This window comes from Lepisma saccharinum, chromosome 14 (genome assembly GCF_977018435.1).
Source record: "Lepisma saccharinum chromosome 14, izLepSacc3.1, whole genome shotgun sequence".
NCBI classification, from domain to species: Eukaryota; Metazoa; Arthropoda; class Insecta; order Zygentoma; family Lepismatidae; genus Lepisma; species Lepisma saccharinum.
Genome location: NC_139242.1, coordinates 57,509,927 through 57,528,918, shown reverse-complemented (window position 1 = coordinate 57,528,918; position 18,992 = coordinate 57,509,927). Strand labels below are relative to the sequence as shown.

Here is an 18,992-nt window from a genome sequence, read left to right as displayed (position 1 = left end):
CATAAAGGGGGGGGGTCTAAGTTCATGTTTAGGGGATGGTGTAAGGTAAATTTAGAGTCAAAATGGTCATGGGTTTAACATTTGTGAAAAATTTTAAGGGGCGTTAGTGACATGTTGGGGGTGTGTGGATAAATCATTGGTGTGGTGGTTTGAAATAATCATAGAAATCTTAAGACTTTGGTACATGGAGTAGAAATCGTAAGATTTTGGTACAAGGAGTGCAGATAACTTGTACAAACACATAATTGTTTAAGATAGAAATTCGAACATTTTTAGGTGAATTACACTGTTTTAATTTTTAATTTCTTTTTTGGTATTGAGCATTACTTTCTTTCTGTCACTTTGGCTACCATTTAAAAGATTTGAACATCAATATTTTAATTACACGCTTGTAAGTGACGATCTGAAGGTATCTGGTAGTATTGCGGCTTTCTGTAAGGATGGAAAAAAGAACAGGCATTGATTTTTTAAGGCTACTATTTAGCCACAGACTAATTATTCATTGCAGACAGCACAGATTCACACCACATGGTAGCGCACAGCAGCAATGCTCAATCACTGCATCTTTTCTTGAAAATATCAAATTCTAAATGTAAGAATGAGTAAATAGCAATATTTTAAGTAACATCCGACAAAGAAAGGGTCCAGGGGGAAAGCGGGGGCAAAGGCTCAAGGTTCAAAATTTTCCGTAATGACGCAAAATTTCCGAACGTCGTAATTTCCTTTTTCTTTTCAAAGTTGTTGTATGAGCATTACATATTCTCATAGAGTGGTCTTTTGTCGTGCATCCCTCCAAATTTGGTTCATCTAGCTTTCATAGGGCCAAAGCTAGAAGCAAAATTCTGGAAATAGTTCCATAAGCTGGCAACACTGCCACTTTAAACAAAGTTCTTTCTTTTTCCAAGAAGTGTGTCTTGATTTCAATGAAACTTTGCGTTGTTGTAGGAATATACCACCGCTGCATACATTTTCCTCATTCACTTAGATCTGTTAAGGGGGCATAGAGGCCAATAATTGTTTTAAAATTACAATTTTCTTCTTATTCCTTTAAAACTAATTATTTGGAGGCACAATATAAATTTTACCTCTGCTAAAGCCCTGTCATTAGGAACAAAAAAAGTAGTTTTATCTCTCTATGACAATTGATTCTCGAGCTACAATTTTGTTTACTTTGTGACAAGTTTAAAAAGCATGTGTTTGAAAAGTTCCCATCCGGAGAGGTTTACGCGTGGAAGAGGCTTCTTCCGTCCAAAGGTTAATTCTAGGAATGACAAACATCATCTTAAAAAGTCTTCTTATTGGAAAAATCCAAAATGTCCATCAGCTATTCATTGATTTTATAAAAGCATATGATTCAGTCAAAAGAGATAAATTATATAATATATTAGTAGAGTTTGGAATACCTAAGAAGCTTGTTAATATGATAAAAGTATGCACCAGTGAAACAGAAAGTAAAATTCGTGTGGGTATTAATGTGTGTGACAAATTTACAATTCATGATGGGTTAAAACAAGGAGATGCATTATGTCCATTGCTCTTTAATTTTGCCTTAGAATATGCTGTTAGGAAGGTAAAAGAAACTAACGAAGGACTAAAATTGAACGGTGTGACAGTTCTTAGCATATGCAGATGATGTAGACTTATTAGGGGATGATATAAATACAATTAAGAATAATGCTAAAATATTTTTCAATGCAGCTAAAGACATAGGTTTGGAAGTTAGCAAAGAGAAAACTAAATATATGCTTACATGCCGAAACCAAGTGTTATGTAATAATCAAAATCTAATTATTGATAACAATTCGTTTGAACCAGTTTCCAAATTCAAGTACTTAGGAGTAATACTAACAAATGAAAATGATATTAAGGAGGAAATAATAAGCAGTCTTAATTCAGAAAATGCATGTTACTTTTCTCTTCATAAACTTTTGTCTTCACGTTTAATATCTAAGAAACTAATAGTTAAAATATACAAAACAGTAATTTTGCCTTTAATATTATATGGATGTGAAACTTGGTCCCTTACATTGAAAGAGTAACATAAATTAAGAGTATTTGAAAATAAGACCCTTAGGAAAATATTTGGACCTAAAAGAGATGAGGGGACAGGTGATTGGAGAAGGTTACATAATTTGTATTCATGTCCAGATATTATTAGAATGATTAAATCAAGAAGACTTAGGTGAGCAGGCCATGGGAGAGGAAAGAGGAGTTTACAGGATTCTTGTTGGTAAACCTGATGGTAAGAGACAAATAGGAAGACCAAGACCAAGATGAAAGGATAATGTTGAGATGGACCTATAGGAAATTGGTAGGGATGGAAAAGAGTATTTCATTTCTTTATTAGTCCATCTCAGGACCAAAGTCCCATTTATGCTGAACATAATGTACACAGATATAATTTTAACAAAATACACAAATGTTAATAATAATGTTATGATTTATGATAGTGTGACAACATATAAATATAGTTTAAACTCTTTTACAGACAAATCCGATAAAATATAATGTTTTACAAAATTTTGCACCTGATAGCATAACATGAATAAAAAAAATGTATCCAAATCATGCACTAAGGATAATTCATTAAACGATTCCTGAGCTTTTATTATTGGCGAGTTTTTGTGTATGTTTAACCTTGAGGATGATGTGTAGAAAGGTGTTCTGTTCCTCGCTGTAAAAGGTGTTACATGGAAGTTTATTCTCTCTAACAGCTCAGAACATAGCCAATCTTGTCTTACTAATTTACGTAAAAACATTAGATCATTAAAAACTCTTCTGTCTTTCAAGGTATTGATACCAAAATGACTACCTAAAGTTACATAATTTCTATTATGATATTCAATATTGCTTTTAAAACACAACCATTTGACCATTTGCATTTGTACCTTTTCCACTGCGTCCTCCCAAGTCTTATGCTGGGGATTCCAGATTGAACTGCAATATTCTAACATCGAGCGAAATAGTGAGATGTATATCCTATTTACCGTTGAGACTGAAAAATTATGCAAAACGTTTCTCCTGATAAAACCTACAAGCTTCAGACTTCTTTTTATGATCTCTTGATAATGACAATTAAATGTTAAGTCAGAAGTAAACGTAACGCCTAAATCTATGGCATTGTTTGTACGTTGAACTATTTTATTGTCTCTACTATAGTCGTAAGAGACAACTCTTTTCTTAATACTAAAAGATACAATCTTGCATTTATCTACATTCGTGTTTGTGTACACCACTCAGCGAAGTTGTTCAAATCGTCTTGCAATTTTATGCAGTCGTCTACTGACCGAATCTGGTGGTACAACTTTACGTCATCTGCGTACATTAAGACCTTAGCTTTTTACATTTTCAGGGCACATCGTTTACAAATAATAAAAACAAGTATGGGCCTAAGTTGGAACCCTGGGGCACTCCAGATGGCACCTCCCTTTCAGAAGATGAGAAACCGTTCAATACAACAGTTTGCGTACTTTTTAATATATAACTAGTTGACAGTTCTAGTAGCTGACCTGATAGTCCCACTGAACCCCATAGATCTTGCTCAGGATGGGGACAGATGGAAGGCTGCAGCCATGAATCTTCGGGTACAAGAAGGCTAGAGAGTTAGTTAGTTGGTGTTTTAAGTCCACTTCTTGCACAGTAAGACTAATTGGGACTGGATCTACGGTTTAAAATAGGATCTGAACCACTATGTGCGTTCACCAGGTATCGAACCCGGGACCCCTTGATTACAAGGCAACGATGCAATCACTGCGGCATCCGGGAGGCATCGTTTGTTAAGGAGGATTCTAAAAATCAGAAATCGAGAAAAATAATATGCGGCTCATGACAGTTTGTGAAGAGAATTACTTTTAACACGTTGCGTATTTTATACTGTCTCGACAGAAGAATAGTTGTTTGCTACGAATAATACTATTTGCCCTGATATATGATAATCTACATAGGCATCCCGCCACCATTATACTTATTTTTGCATGTATTGTGCTCTGATCAAGAACCACTTGCAACTGTTTGCATATATGCTGTTTGCCGCCGCACAAGTGGTCATTCTTCAGTCTGGTCACAAACTACTCGAGCTGGAAACATTGTTTGGATGCAACGGCAATACCCAACCCTGCCTCGTGATGACCTGCGAGGGGTGGAAAGGCCGCTCCCTCAAAATTCCGAGAAACATCGAAGTGCTCGGTTCCTACACTGAAATCCAGTTTAGAGCACTGTTTAACAATTTGAAGTTATTCAGAATATTTATTAATGACAATAAATTACATATTCCATTGAAACTATAGCTTTTCCTTTCTTTCTCTTTTTGGTTGAAAATAGCCTTTGGTTCTCACATGTGATAAATCAGAATTATAAAAATATATTTTTGCCACACAATGCATAATCATCAGGATACTTCATCTCTATAAATTGTTGCATAGCATTTTGCGAATGCTACAAAATACCCACACACTTGAAAAATATCAACCACTTTTCGTGGAAATTTAGTTACATGTATAACTTTAAACTTTAAAGTATCAACATTTCAATGCTAGAAATAAATATCTCCTTAGTTTCAAATTCTTGCTCATAGAGCCACCACTATGTTTGTGTTCCAACAGCTAAACATAGTACTAAGTTATTTAAATTCCTTATTCTCAAAACTGTCTTGAATGCAATTATGCTACTTGTGCTCTGAACCCCTCATATATCTATACTAATAACAATTTAAATTTGAATATTGTCTAGAATATTTGTTTTTGCAATTCAGATTGAGAGACTCAACATGGACAAGACTGCAGCTGTTTTCCGGAGGTGTATTAGGAGATTCTTTAGAGATGATTCTCAGGTACAGCCACATAGCTCCAGTTCTAACGAAGCCTCACCTGAGAGCCTTGGACAGGCGATTGCTAACAGTATTTGCAGCTGTTGAAGTCTGTGTAGAACAGCATGGTGAAAGTAGAGTTTTGATACATGATGCTGTTAGTTAACGCTAACAAAATCCTCCCCCTGCCCTCTCACCCTTGACAAATGTGGTGTGTTCATTCCATTTTGTGTTCATGATGTAAATAGTTTGTACATGATATTGTAATTTTTGGGCATAATTTTGTAATGAAGTAACTTTTATTTTGCAATACGTGTTTAGTGTGGTGCCAGTATACAGTTCCATATCTATTGTACTTTTATGACAAGTACTGTGTTTGTTACATTTATGAGACTGCCATGATGTTTTTAGCCAGTTTTTATTTTTATGAATTATTTTAAATGTGTTTTTTTTTAAAAAATACAAAATGGTCAAGTTCAATTTTAGAATTGATATTGTAGTACACGCTGTCAATAATTCAAGCAACACATGCTCTAAAATCTCAGGTAATCTATATTTTGCAATTGCTTGAGTTATTTTATGTAAGTTGTATACTGTATATTAATGTCCATATATAATGCATAATGCCATTTATTTTCTGACTGAATGGGTGTAGGTGCCACAAATGTGGGCAGCCAGGCTGCAAAATATAGAAATTTTCAGTTTGTGTGGTAAGTGTGTACTGTTTCCTTCCATTTTTATTTACACACCCTTCTTACGTCCTTTCCTTGGTTCTTTTCATATTTTCCTCCATTTCTTCCAATTTGATAATGAAGGAAAACGGAGAATTGAATAATAGATTTTCTTGTATGTACGCATTGCTTGCATTGTAGAATTATTTTCCTGTAGTTTACGGTTATTATAACGGCAAGTTAAACAATATAGTGCCAAATTTTTTGAAGTGGAAAGTTAGAACTCGTAATACCTACACCAGTGAATTTAAAGGAAAGCTACAAATGTTAATGATAGGACGACAATGAGGGACTCTTACTCGGAATTGGACAGCCTTTCTTGAAAGACATATGATCTCCACATAACATTGTCAAATTCTTCGCATCCACTCATATGGGATAAAGTAAACAGAGCTACACAACAAGTTGTAGAACACTACAGCAAGCTTTCAGAAAGGAGACTTGATACGAAATTCTACCAGCTAATTCAAGAAGAACAAGTTATATACAACAACAATGAAAGAAGGGAAGCAGTTGATGTCACTGGTAAAGTAGAAACTAAGAACATTGACAACAGATTATTTATAAATCTTACGGATATTGAGGTACCTGATGAGTATATAGAAATATTTCAATTCAGAATGAAATTTTCAGTTGGTAGTGCTTATATACACAAGGAAGATTTTGTGATTTCAATAGAAAAAGCACTGAATTTCTTAGATGATGAGGAGGAAAAGAGAATATTACGAAGTCTCACGCATGATGCTCTTGATGAACGGTTAAGTTTTGAATACAACAGAAGAAATAACAGAGGTCCAAAATACACGGAACGGGAGAAAGAGCATATAAGGTTGGGGAAAAAAGTTCATAGTTTCAAGATCTGGTTGAAAGAAAACGACATTTTCTTAATAAAATCGGACAAGGAAAATAAACCTGTCCTTATCCGAATTAAGGACTATAAAGAAAAAATGGAAGAATGTTTCAAAGTAAACAATTTCACAGAAAGCTCTCAAAACCCTATAACTAAAATAATAAATGAGGTAAAGAAAGTAATTGAAAGCAGTATCACGATACCAAGAGAAATGAAGAAAAAACTCAGTCAAAAATTCAACCCTGCTGATTGCCTTTGGACTACCAAAAAAAACTCAAACCGGGAACTCCAATATGACCCATCATTGCAACTTTCACACATCCTGCATACAAACTATCAAAATATTTAGTTGAAAGATTTGCTATAATTAAACAAAAAACACCATTCAGTGTTAAAAATGCATATGAAGTGAAACAGAAACTAAAAAATATTGTTTGGAATAATGAGTATCGTATTGCAAGGTTTGATGTTGAAAATTTATATCCTAGTGTCCGAATAGAAGGTGCCACAGATGCATTACACAGATGGCTTATTGAGATGAAGGTTAACCCACTAGAATCATGGGAAATGGTTCGATGGTTTACTGTGTGTGCAAATTACAATTACTTTATATTTGATGGCAAAATCTATCAACAAAGTAATGGTCTATCAATGGGAAACCCAGTATCTGGAATCATCTCCAGCATTTTCCTTCATTACATAGAATCTCCAATTGTTAATGAGATAGGTGCGGATATCAAACTCTACATCAGATATGTAGATGATATGCTAATTATTGCTAAAAGTGAGAACACCATTATGATGGACGTATTTAAATTGTTAAATGAATCACATCGTCGCATAAAATTCACTTGCGAACCCATGAATAACAATGTAATTTCTTTCCTTGATCTGCAAATTAAGACAACTGACTCAACGATTCAAACATCAGCCCATAAGAAAAAATGAGCAGGGGAAAAATACATCCATTCCAATTCAGAACATTCGCGTATAACAATGGATAACATATTTTTAAATTTTTTTCTGAGAGCACAAAGACTATGTTCTAATAATAAGGATATCAAAAATAAACAAGAAAGGCTTTTTAATATAGCAAAAGAAAATGGCTTTCACACTGACAGAATAAACCAAATCAAAAAACAAGTCGCAAGAAAACTAAAGGAAAAGAGAAATACAGACAAAGATGAAAAATCTGTTGAAAATAAATTTGTGTGCATTCCATTCCACAAGGGATTCTCACATAAAATTGCAAAAATTTTTAGAAGTTTTAATTTCAAAATTGTTTTTAAATCGCCAAGAAGTTTGGAACGTACATTTAATAAATTCAAAACGAGAAAAACTCTACCAGATGTGGAAACCACAGGAATATATAATATAAGTTGTTCATGTTCAAAGGATTATGTGGGACAAACAGCAAGGAAAATGGCAATAAGATTGCACGAACACGATTTGGACATTATAAATCTAAACCCAAGAACAGGTTTGTCAACTCATATCATCGAAGAGAAGCATTTGTTTAAAAAGAGAAGGGTTTTAAAAAGATTAACGGGAAACGCAGAGTTGAATGTCTGGGAAGCTTCGTTCATTGCAGAAGAACACTGGAATAAATTAAATAATGAAAATGGTAACATAGATCCGGTATGGAGTTTTCTTTTTCACAAATGGAGTAAGCCACCATCTTTAAAATTTAATGTAACAGAAAATATCAAGAGACTTTGTGAAAACAATGATGAATTTGAATTACCTGGTGATATTTGGGATTCATAATTAAATAATAATAATAATAATAATCTGAAATAAAAATAAAACAGACTGCTTCTTTTCACAGTTAAGTTGCTATATTACAACAATGTAACATTGACAACATCCATTATATAAGGGATTCTTTTTGTTTAAAAAATTAGTAACCATTGTTATAACTGTATCTTTAGTCAAAATTAAAATAAATGTCGGATGAAAGGAGCATGAGTTCTCCTGAAACGTCACAAAGAAAAAACTGTTTTCTTATGCTTGTAATAACCATAAACTACAGGAAAATAAAGGAGAATTGGAATACTGGGTATTTAAACCATGACAATTGGGAAATTTTCTTTCTTTTCTTCTTTTAACTGTACTTGTTGAGGGAGAGTTCAAAATTTTTCTTCTTGAGAGATAAGTTTGTGTGATAAATAGTTCTTTTGCTGCAATTTATTTGTAGAAATTTGCATGTTTGAAAAGGGTGCATATTCGTTTTTATTAAAAAGTACAATTGTTTGAACCATATACAATACACTCATATTGTCTTGTAATTCAAATATGGCCTACTTTTATATGCATATAAATGAAGAAAGAAACAGATGTTAAAAGGGTGCTTCGGCAATATGATAAGAATGTTATAGTCCTATGAGTGGAACAATATATGACCCAGTCAATCCAAGATCCTTACACTGGCTGTCCTCAAGAGGTGCCAAGATGATGTAATTAGAACTGGAAGTGATGAAGTTTCCTTGCAGTAAATATATCAGGAAAATTATGAATCTGTAATAAAATTTGTATTGCACAGGTATTTGGTGCTCATTGTGACAGGAACCAGTTTTTATCAACTTTTGTACCCGTTGAGTTTTCAGACAGCCCTGAAAAAATCCAAAATTTATCGATACCTCTAAAAAATTTCAGTATGATCTAATTTATGGCAAATCTGGGACTAAAGTTGTCCCACTTGAAGCGTACTTGCACCACCTAAGGTGGTGGTTAAACCACTGTCTCTGTACCTGCTACGTATGTCTTCTTTAATCTTGTCCTGATAAAGTATACTCCCATTACAGGTATGTAACTTATGTTTAGTATGATTATTGTGAATGAATTTGTGAATTAATTTGCAAATAAATGTGGCTCTGAACTTTGTTCTGCATAATGTCAAAGAAGAGCTTCAACTTGGAAATAAGCATAGTGGAGATTTTTATAATAATTATTATTAAATTGTTATACAAATATATTGAGTAAAACTGCTTTTCATGTATCGCTTTTGATTTCTCATGTTCATGTTGCATTTCTTGTTTTAAGCCTCAGCATGTGCTCAATATTGTCAAATAATAATAATAATGATGACTAGAGCCTGGATTTTAGGCAAAATGCCTATTCGTTTCCAACGCTGGTAGACAAAAATTGAACACAAAAGTACACCGATCCGAAGGTTCTTAACATTCTGAACAATACTTTATGTTGCCCTTTTTTTTTTTGGCCTATTTCACCTTATGCTGCCTCTTTCAAACATTTTTGCCTATTTCACCTTACACTGCCTTTTTCAAACATTTTTGCCTTTTTTTGCCTCTTTTGTCATTCCGACAAGGCATTTTTGAAAATTATATTTCTCTTCTATTTATTTTCATTTTTCAATAACCCATGTTATTCAAATTATTATTTGTAAATACATTTTTAAAGATTTAAGAAGAATTTAAGTCCTTCTCTTCAATTTTTAATGCCTCTTCTTCAATTTTCACTGCCTTTTTTTCAATTTTTCGTTGCCTATTTGCCTGCCATTTTTAATACTCTTCAGTGCCTGAACATCCAGGTTCTAATGATGACATTTTTAAACAATGAATCGTGATTACTTTTGTTTCATTGGAGTGTAACAATAGAATGTGATATTGTTTGTGATATTTCTGTACTTCTTCAAAAGGCAATTAGACTTGCGCAATATTTTCAAAATTACTGGCAAATGGCAATGAAAAGTGTTGTTACATTAAATGTGGTTCTAAGCAGTGCTGAAAGAGGGGGTGGATATGGAATTTTCTATTGGTTCCAATTGGAATGAATCGGATTCTATTGGATGCCTAATATTGCTATCGGAATGTATTGGTTTCAACCGGAATCTCAACTGAAACCAATAGGAAAATCAAGGCAATATCCAATTGGTGAATTGTACTCCTCTGTCCCATAATTATAGTCCGGTATGCCAAAATGGTAGTACAGGAATGACAGACGAAGAGGCAGATGGAAAACACAATTTGTACTGATCCTTGAGTAGTAAAGTTGTATGACTCATTCCCTTGTTTCATGTTGTTCTTCTGTATACACCAATGTCACAGTTTGAATATCGGGCAATTATTATGAGACAACAAACAAAGGTGTACCAGACAATAATTATGGGACAGAGGGAGTATTCAATTGTAAGTTTGTATATATTGTAGAATCAATATGCTATAAATTCATTTGTTAATTCTTGACACCACATTTCCTCTGATATAGAAGTTCATTGGAAAAACAACACTCTTGAACTAAATTTCTTCTGAATTCTAATGCATACTACTGAAGTCAGATTTATCTCAATATATACCTATAGAACTCTAACCAACTCAACTTTAAAAAAGCATCACGTAGTTGGAATAAATGTTCATATTAGTGATTTTTTTTTTTTTTTTTTGCAATATGGAATTTTCATGGTTGTTGTTATGTGTAAGTATTGCAATTGGAAAAATTAGTGATCTTTTGATCAACTAAGTCTATCTCGACAGTGTTTTGTTTATCACTTTTTCAAGTCTTGTGGGTCAGATTCTTTTTTTAACCTAATTTGTTACTGTTTTCGCAAGTATAAAGGAAGAACAACATGCCAATTCATGACTGAAGTAGCATGTTTGTTAAACACAATGAAGCTACAGAGTTGAAAACGTGTTCATATATTTGAAAAATTTTTGTATGTGAAAGTTTTTGTAAGTTACAAATTCCACATGCTTTACCATAGATTTATTTTAGTTGTTTTATTTGATTTCTCCATTGCATTTACAGATATATAGATAAGAATTTTCCATAAGCAATATATTGAAAGCAACAAAATATTTTCCAATAGAAACCAATTCATTACAATTGACCAATCGGTTCCGATAGTGTGTCTAGAAACTCATATTGGCTATCAGAACCAATTGGAAAAGAACTCATAATGCATCTCCTAGTTATCCCCAGGATTCTAGTGATCTCTCCTCCTTACTGACATATCAGGTTTTGTTTACAGTATACTCATAATGATATTGATGATTTAAGTTATTCATGTGTGTGTTTTGCATTGTCCAGGTCTCACCAGGACAATGTAATTCTGGAGAATTTTTTAGATCACACATTTATAACATTACGTTTATTGTATTTGAATGCATTATTGTAGTGAAATAATACTATTAACAACCATACGTTACCCAAAGTTGCAAGATAAGAATTTTATTTTTACAGTGTGTTACACTGACTTCTAGCCCATGGAGAGCCAGGTTCTTCACCACCCTCCTCTTTCCCCCCAAGCATCATTTCTAGATCCACCACTGGGCTCCAGCAAACACCCTCACTACAAGCACTTCTTTTAATAATGCAAAACAAATTGTTTCACGAATATGATGTGCAATTGTAAACTGTAATCATGTTCTGGTGTTAAAAAGTCTAAAAAGTACAAAATTATCCTTTCTTGATGTATCACATTCTATTGTCATGCCCATTTAATGAAAATAAATCATTTTTTTTATTGTAATTATGTTGTAAAGGTTGATTTATGTACAAATGACCGAAAATGTAAAATAATCATAAATATCATAGAACATTATATTTTTTTATTCCTTGTAATCAAAATTAATGTTAAGGAATCTGTAATTAAGATCTCTTTTACCTTATAAAATAACACACTCCAGTTGTATTCAACCTTTGAACAGTCCTACCAGGTGTAGAAGTATGAAACCGGAATTTGTTTGCAAGAAGTAAACGGCTGGTGTTTGCAACTGAGAAACAATATTTTATTCAAAGTAAGCTCCATTGCTAGTTACACATTTCTCCCACCTTTCCGGCAGGTTATGAATGCCACGCCAAAAAAAAAACGTTCTTCTTTTGAAGCGAACCAGTCCGCGAGCCATGTTCGTACATCTTCATACGAAGATGCAAGAGCGTGTCCCAGTGAGGCAAATAGATGATAATCTGAAGGAGCCATGTCGGGAGAATACGCCGCATGCCCTAGTATCTCCCATTTGAATGCCTCGATCGTTTCCCGGACCCGTTTTGCTGTGTGTTGTGAGGCGTTGTCATGGAGCAGGATGACCTTGTGTTGCCTTGATTCATATTCCGGCCGTTTGTCACGTAATGCTCGATGTAAATTGATCATTTGCTGTTGGTAGCGATCTGCGTTAACGGTTTCACCAGGTTTTAGCAGATCATAATAGATGACGCCCCGCTGATCCCACCAAACTCAGAGCAGTGTCTTTTTTCCAAAGCGATTTGGTCTTGCAGTGGATGTCGATGGTTCGCCTGGATTCACCCACGATTTACGATGCTTAGGATTCTCCAAATATATCAATTTCTCATCGCTGGTCACTATGCGATGGAGAAACGACTTACTTTTGTGTCTGGCGAGCAGCATTTGACAAGTGGTCTTGCGGGGTCCTTGCTGTCTTTTATTCAGTTCATGCGGAATCCATTTGCCCGCTTTCTGCACCTTTCCCATAGCTTTCAACCGAAGAGAAACGGCTTTCTGCATCACATTCAATTGTTCTGCGAGCTCCTGCTGCGTTTGGGTATCATCTTCATCCAATAAGGCTTGCAATTCGTTGTCTTCGAACTTTTTTGGAGGTTTCCCACGTTCCTCGTTTCGCAAGTCAAAATCACCACTTTTGAATTTCTTGAACCACTCGAAACACTGTGTTTTCCCGAGAGCATGTTCGCCGTAAGCTTCGACGAGCATTCGATGCGATTCTGCGGCGGTTTTCTTCAAATGATAAGAGAACACCAATGCTGTCCGCAAATCGTAGTTCGTAGGCACAAAACTCGACATGTTCCGGGTGTGCAACACCTTCCTCTGTCTGGCACTCGGGTTACTGTGTTCCGATATAACGTCCTCGGGAGTGACGGGCAGCAGCTGGCACTGCTTACGCGATCTTCCGCACCCTTCACTGCCGGCTAGCACCATCTATCGGCCAATTCCGGTTTCATACTTCTACACCTGGTAATGGGTATTTACCACGTGTACGCAGTAGAACCCTGATTTTACGTTCCCGGAATTTGTACTTTCCTACATTCAATCTTGATTGTCCCAACATAGAAAATGTTATATTTTCCTCAATTTTACATTTTCCTGCAATTTAATAAGGCCAAGGGGGACCTTTAGAGACTCGCCGAGGTTTACACTCGCTGGAAACACTGCACAAGAGGTGGAGCGTTCGGAGGTTCCACTGTATATTGCATGTTCAGTTATGGACATTTCTGGGTTTTAACAAACCCATTGAAAGTCAACTCAAAAGTGTTCATAACTACAATCATTGCAAAAATTACTCTGCAAGTACGGTCACAGGCACTTCTTCATTGTAATGATTTCACTGAATGTTAAAGGGAGTGTTACAACTCGGAAGTGTCCGTGATGGTACATCAACTGTACTATCCATCTTACGATGTAATTTTTGTATAGAGGAAATAGTGATGAGAAAGGTATGACAGCTCTATTTGATTTTGCTGAATTGCAACAAATGTTTAAGTTGAAAGTATAGTAATGCATTTGAAGGAATGCAACATGGTCAAATAAATTCATTTCTTTGTATTTATTGCAGTAATCATACCAAGTACGAGGGCAAATCGAAAAGTCTTTGCGCCTAATTTTTTCTAGCTTGTTATAAGTGTTATTACAAAAGCGTGATATACGAGTGATGCAGTAGGCTTTTTTTGGAATGGCCCTATTGTAACTTCTGATTTCTTCCATGGCATGGTGCTGTTATCAGTTGGCAAAGATGGCCGGAGTGCTCAGGAAGTCTACGCCATATGAGCAGCCAAATGTTACAGTTACAGATATCCACAGGGAAATGGAGCCAGTGTATGGGGACAAGTGTTTATCAGTGCAAAGTGTGCAGTGGTGGTGCAAGGAGTTTGAAAATGGACTGGAAAATGTGGAGGACAATGAGTGATCGGGCCAACCACGTTCCTCGCTGACACTGGACAACATTACCCGTGTTGATGAAATGGTGAAAGCTGATCAACGTGTTCATCTGAAGGACATTGCCACTGAACTAGGCATTTCCAATGGTAATGTTTACGACATTATTCACGATTCATTGGGATACCGCAAGGTGTCGTGTCGGTAGGTTCCTAAGCTTCTTGATGATGTCCACAAGGGCAAGCGAATGGTCATGTCACTGAACCATTTGCAGTGTTATGTTGACAAGGGTGACAGTTTCCTGGACCTCATTGTCACTGGCGATGAAACGTGGATACTGCATTACACTCCCGAGTCAAAACAGCAGAGCATGGTGTGGAAACATCCCGGCTCGCCAGTAAAGAAGAAATTCCGAACAACACCATCGACCGATAAACTGATGCTCACAGTGTTTTGCGACAGTCGAGGACCGCTCCTACCGAATTTCCTGCCAAGAGGTGAAACCATCAACACAGAATGCTACTGTAGCACACACTCCCATCTGCGAGCAGCCATTATGAAAAAGCGTCAGCGTCAGGGTATTCGTGAAGAGAGCAATGTGGTCTTCCTTCATGACAACGCGAAACCACACGTGGCGAAAAAAACAATCACCAAACTTCAGTCATGGTGGGGGAGATTATGGAGCATCCCCCATACAGCACAGACCTAGCCCCCAGTGATTACCATACTTTTGGTCCATTGAAGGAGTTCCTGGCAGGACAGAGGTTCACAAATGACACCGAAGTGCAGAACGTTGTTCCTCGTTGGTTCCTTCTATGCAACGGGCATTGCGAAACTTGTGGTACGGTGGGACAAGTGCCTCAACAGCTGTGGTGATTATGTGGAAAAATAGGAAAAAGTAACTAGAAGATTGTGTATATCTTGTTTTTCTTTTATGATTTATAATCTGGCAATAAATAGATAAGCGCAATGACTATTTGATGCTCATATGACACTTTCATTTCAAAGCTTTATCATATATACTGCATATAATATTGAGCTTCGCGGTAGCTCAGTCATTAAGGCATCTGACTACCATGTGAGAGAACGGGGTTCTATCCCCGGTAGGGAGAACCGGGATTTTTTCCACATGTTCAAATGGCTCCAGCACCCACCCAGCATTGTATTAAGTGGGTACCTGGAGAAAACTGGGGGGTAAAGGCAGCCAGGGGCATGGTGCTGATCACATCACCTCCACCTTCGGCCATGATCAAGAAAGTGTGGGGCCCTAAATCCACACCCCCTATATGCCTTCATGGCGTGGTGCAAAGCACAGGGGAGCACTTTACCTTTATAATATTGAGCTTCCGGTCCCATTGTGGAATTTCCCTATGTGGAAATCCTGCTTTGATTGTGGCATGGTTGCTGTTCTGCATAAGTGGTTGTGGAGGTCACCCAGTGTCTCATCAAGGGATACATGGGGAAGGGGATTGAATGCACGGTGCCGAGATGGAATGTGTGGAGCTCTACTTTTGCTCTTTCTCTGTCCTCTTGGCATAATGTTCACGGAAAGCAACCTCTTCAGATGAACACGTTCACTACCATGATTCGTGTCTGAGCAAGTGAACATACCATGGCAAGCTGACTGCCAGACTTCCATCTGCCTAAGCATGGGAGACTTCCTGTGCACCTGCATTCCGACAGGGTTGCCAACTCCACAATATTACACTTCGTCTAGAACCCAGAAAAGGTAATTTTGAAGTGCATTTTTTGCCAATTTTCAGGTTTTAGGTAATTTTCCCCGCTTTTCGCCATTTTTCCATCATTTTTCGCAATATTTGGTGTATTGTTTCGTCATATTTTGTCACTTCTTTCATTTTGGTAATATTCTTGAGTCTATTCACCAAGGTGAAACATATATCTCGCAGGATTGCAATTTACGTACAAAAGAAATGCTGAACTGGTGACAGTCTTTGTTGTGACGGGTGAAACCACCAGGTGTCCGTCTGGGGCAAACTCAAATTTAAGATCAGATAAGAAGATTGTGTTTTGTTCAATTTCCTTTTCATTTAGATTTTTAACCCAAAACTAACAAATTTAATGGTCATTTTTCCCATTTTTTAGGACATTCTATAGGTCATATACCTATATTTTTTAGGTCATCAACTTCCGCTCCCTAATTATCAGTATGCTAAGGACAGTTGAAAATGAAGGAAAACATGAGAAAATTGTCAAGAAACTCCATGGTGCAACAGACATTTGAAGGTTGTTATTTTGTTGACATTTTAACAGCTTATAAGGTTGTGGAATGCAGCTAACAAATTTATTAATACAAGGTCAGCAAATGGAAACTAGATTTCACATCAGAGTGTCAAGGGAGACTTTACCACATGCACGATAACACCGAAGATGCACCGTGCTCAATATTGAAAAGATGGAGCAGTGTTTATGCTCCATGGGTACCAATCAGTACATTGGCCTATCTCCAGTCAGGTGGTTGTATTTTTTTTAATAAACTGCTAATGATGATAATTTATATCATAATTAATTAGCATTTTAATTAATGTTATTCCATATAATTTTATCATTGTAACTTTTGTAGTTTCCAAAATAGCCAATCGAGATAATGAACATGTCTTTTACACTCAAAGCCTGCCTATTTCTACTTTGTTAGCATTAGGTCAGTGTAATGGAGATTGTGTTGTCAATCTTATTCCATTGACAGGCATCGATTGAGAGATTAAATATCCCATTATACAAGAAACTATCTCTTTCAGTATAGAAAATTTTATTTTTTATTTATTGTAGTTCCCACCCAATAAGCAGTATCAAATGAACGGAGAAATGGACACACCTCGAAAACATTTGTAGAATGAAGTTGATTTTTAATATATATATTTCAGTATTTGAAGAAGTGTTCTCGGATTACCAGCCAGGTTAAGTCGATGTTGGCTTCCAACGTTTCAAGTGCATACATAGCTCTCATCATCAGGGAATCACATCAGCAGAAAACCTACAATTCCTATATTTCAGTATATCAAATTACATGTTTGTAACCAGAGGCCTGCACAAGACCTGGAGCAGACCCGTTCGCGAGACATCGCTCCTGAAATGCCATGCAACCTGTGCAACATCCTCGCTTGAGCAGCTTGTATGCCCACCTGCCCAGATCGTTCCTGGCAGGCATTGTAGACCCGCCGGGTACCCGCAGTCTTACGATACCTAGTAGGTCTCGGTTCGTTCTTTCCATCAACTGCAGACCCCTCCCTCTGCATGACGTAGTTGCTTCGAGTAGAAACTGCACCGGGCCCAACACGTTCAGCAGTGTTGCCAACTGCAATAGATTTTCACTACTTAAAAAAGGGAACTCAAAGCTTCGTAAGCCACAGCACCAATTAAATGAGATTTACGAATGTTGCTAACCCCCCCCCCCCCCACACACACACACACATTGAAATTAGTTTTCCGTGGCACAGGATCCATAAGTATATGTCGTAAATAACCAATATACGTATATATAGTGATATAGGGCAGGACTGAAACATGTCACGTTCGACGCTGAGGTCGCGAGTCAAACAACACACTGTTCTACTGCGAACACCAGGGGCATTGCCGTTACCCTCGTTTGGGGGGGGGGCAAGTACTTGGATAAACGTAACAACAACAACAATCACAAAAATAGTAATAAAGTAGCATGAAAGGCATTATTATCATCATAAATCACGCAAAAAGGGGGTAGAAGTCGGTTCTCACGCATTTGTGTTGAAACAGACGATTAGAAATATTTTTTTCAACACGTCAATTTCACATTAGCTAATAATGGAAAACAAGCACACAAACTATTTTTGAAAGAAAGAAAGTGCATGATAAATGCATTCCGAATGTACATACATATGGCATGTAAAATTTCCATCTACAATATTTTCTTTTCACATGGAGCGACGTATTACATAATTAATTCATCCAACTCGTAACAAACCAACATTAATAGCAAATAATATCACGGGCCGCCATAGCATTCTCTGTTTTAAAACTTTTCTCACTTAGATCGTTCGGCGCTCAGGGCCGACTCCCGCTACCCCTTTGCTACGGCATTGAACTTGATGAGACTTGTACTTTAATGTTTGACCCCCACCCTGACCCCTCCGCTAGACAATTTCCGTGCAAGGTTGTGAGCAATGCACCCTGCCCCCTCTGGTTGCGCCACTGCGTGCCTGGTTAAGGCACCATGCAATGAAAAACAATTAGTTTTCAGTGAGGAGATTTTTGTTTGCTCGATCATTCATTTAGATAAATGAAACTGTAATATTGCGTGCATTTCCTGGCAATAAGATAAAAACTGCTTACGCTGAACTGAAATTGCTAAGTATATAAATTCTCCTTGGAGAAGAAGCTCCTCCTAGGACTTCGTAGGATTTAGTAGCTACGTAAGTAGGCAACACTGGCTGCAGCCGTCCACGTGGTGATGAAACACCTGGAGCGACACGCTGCCGGAGGGCTGTTTCCTTCCAGCAGGTTGTGCAGAGGCCCGGGTCTTGTTGAATGCCCAGGTACCTTGTAAGCGCAGAGCGCCTTGAAGACCAAGAACCCGGGTAGAGACGCAAGTCGACTCGTTGCCGTGGGCAGGCGAGCAGGTAAACCTGTTATCGCGGGCAAGCGGGCAGTGGGTAGGTAAAAGGCAGACTATGCTGGCCTCTATTTGTAACTGATTCTGAAATATCTGTAGTGAGAGACATATTAATTGGTCAAGTTGCCATATATTGT

At 36.8% G+C, this 18,992-nt stretch overlaps 1 protein-coding gene across 2 annotated transcripts in view; it reads left to right on the top strand.

Moving 5' to 3' along the window:
* The window catches only part of LOC145998917 (glycosaminoglycan xylosylkinase), a 36,409-nt gene extending 28,219 nt beyond the window's left edge, over window positions 1–8,190 (top strand). For both annotated transcript variants that reach the window (XM_083135682.1, XM_083135683.1), the window contains exon 9: window positions 4,751–8,190. In XM_083135682.1, the coding sequence (XP_082991808.1) occupies window positions 4,751–4,970 (220 nt within the window). In that variant the 3' untranslated portion in view covers window positions 4,971–8,190. The remainder of the gene's footprint in view (window positions 1–4,750) is intronic.
* Window positions 8,191–18,992: the final 10,802 nt, after the last annotated feature.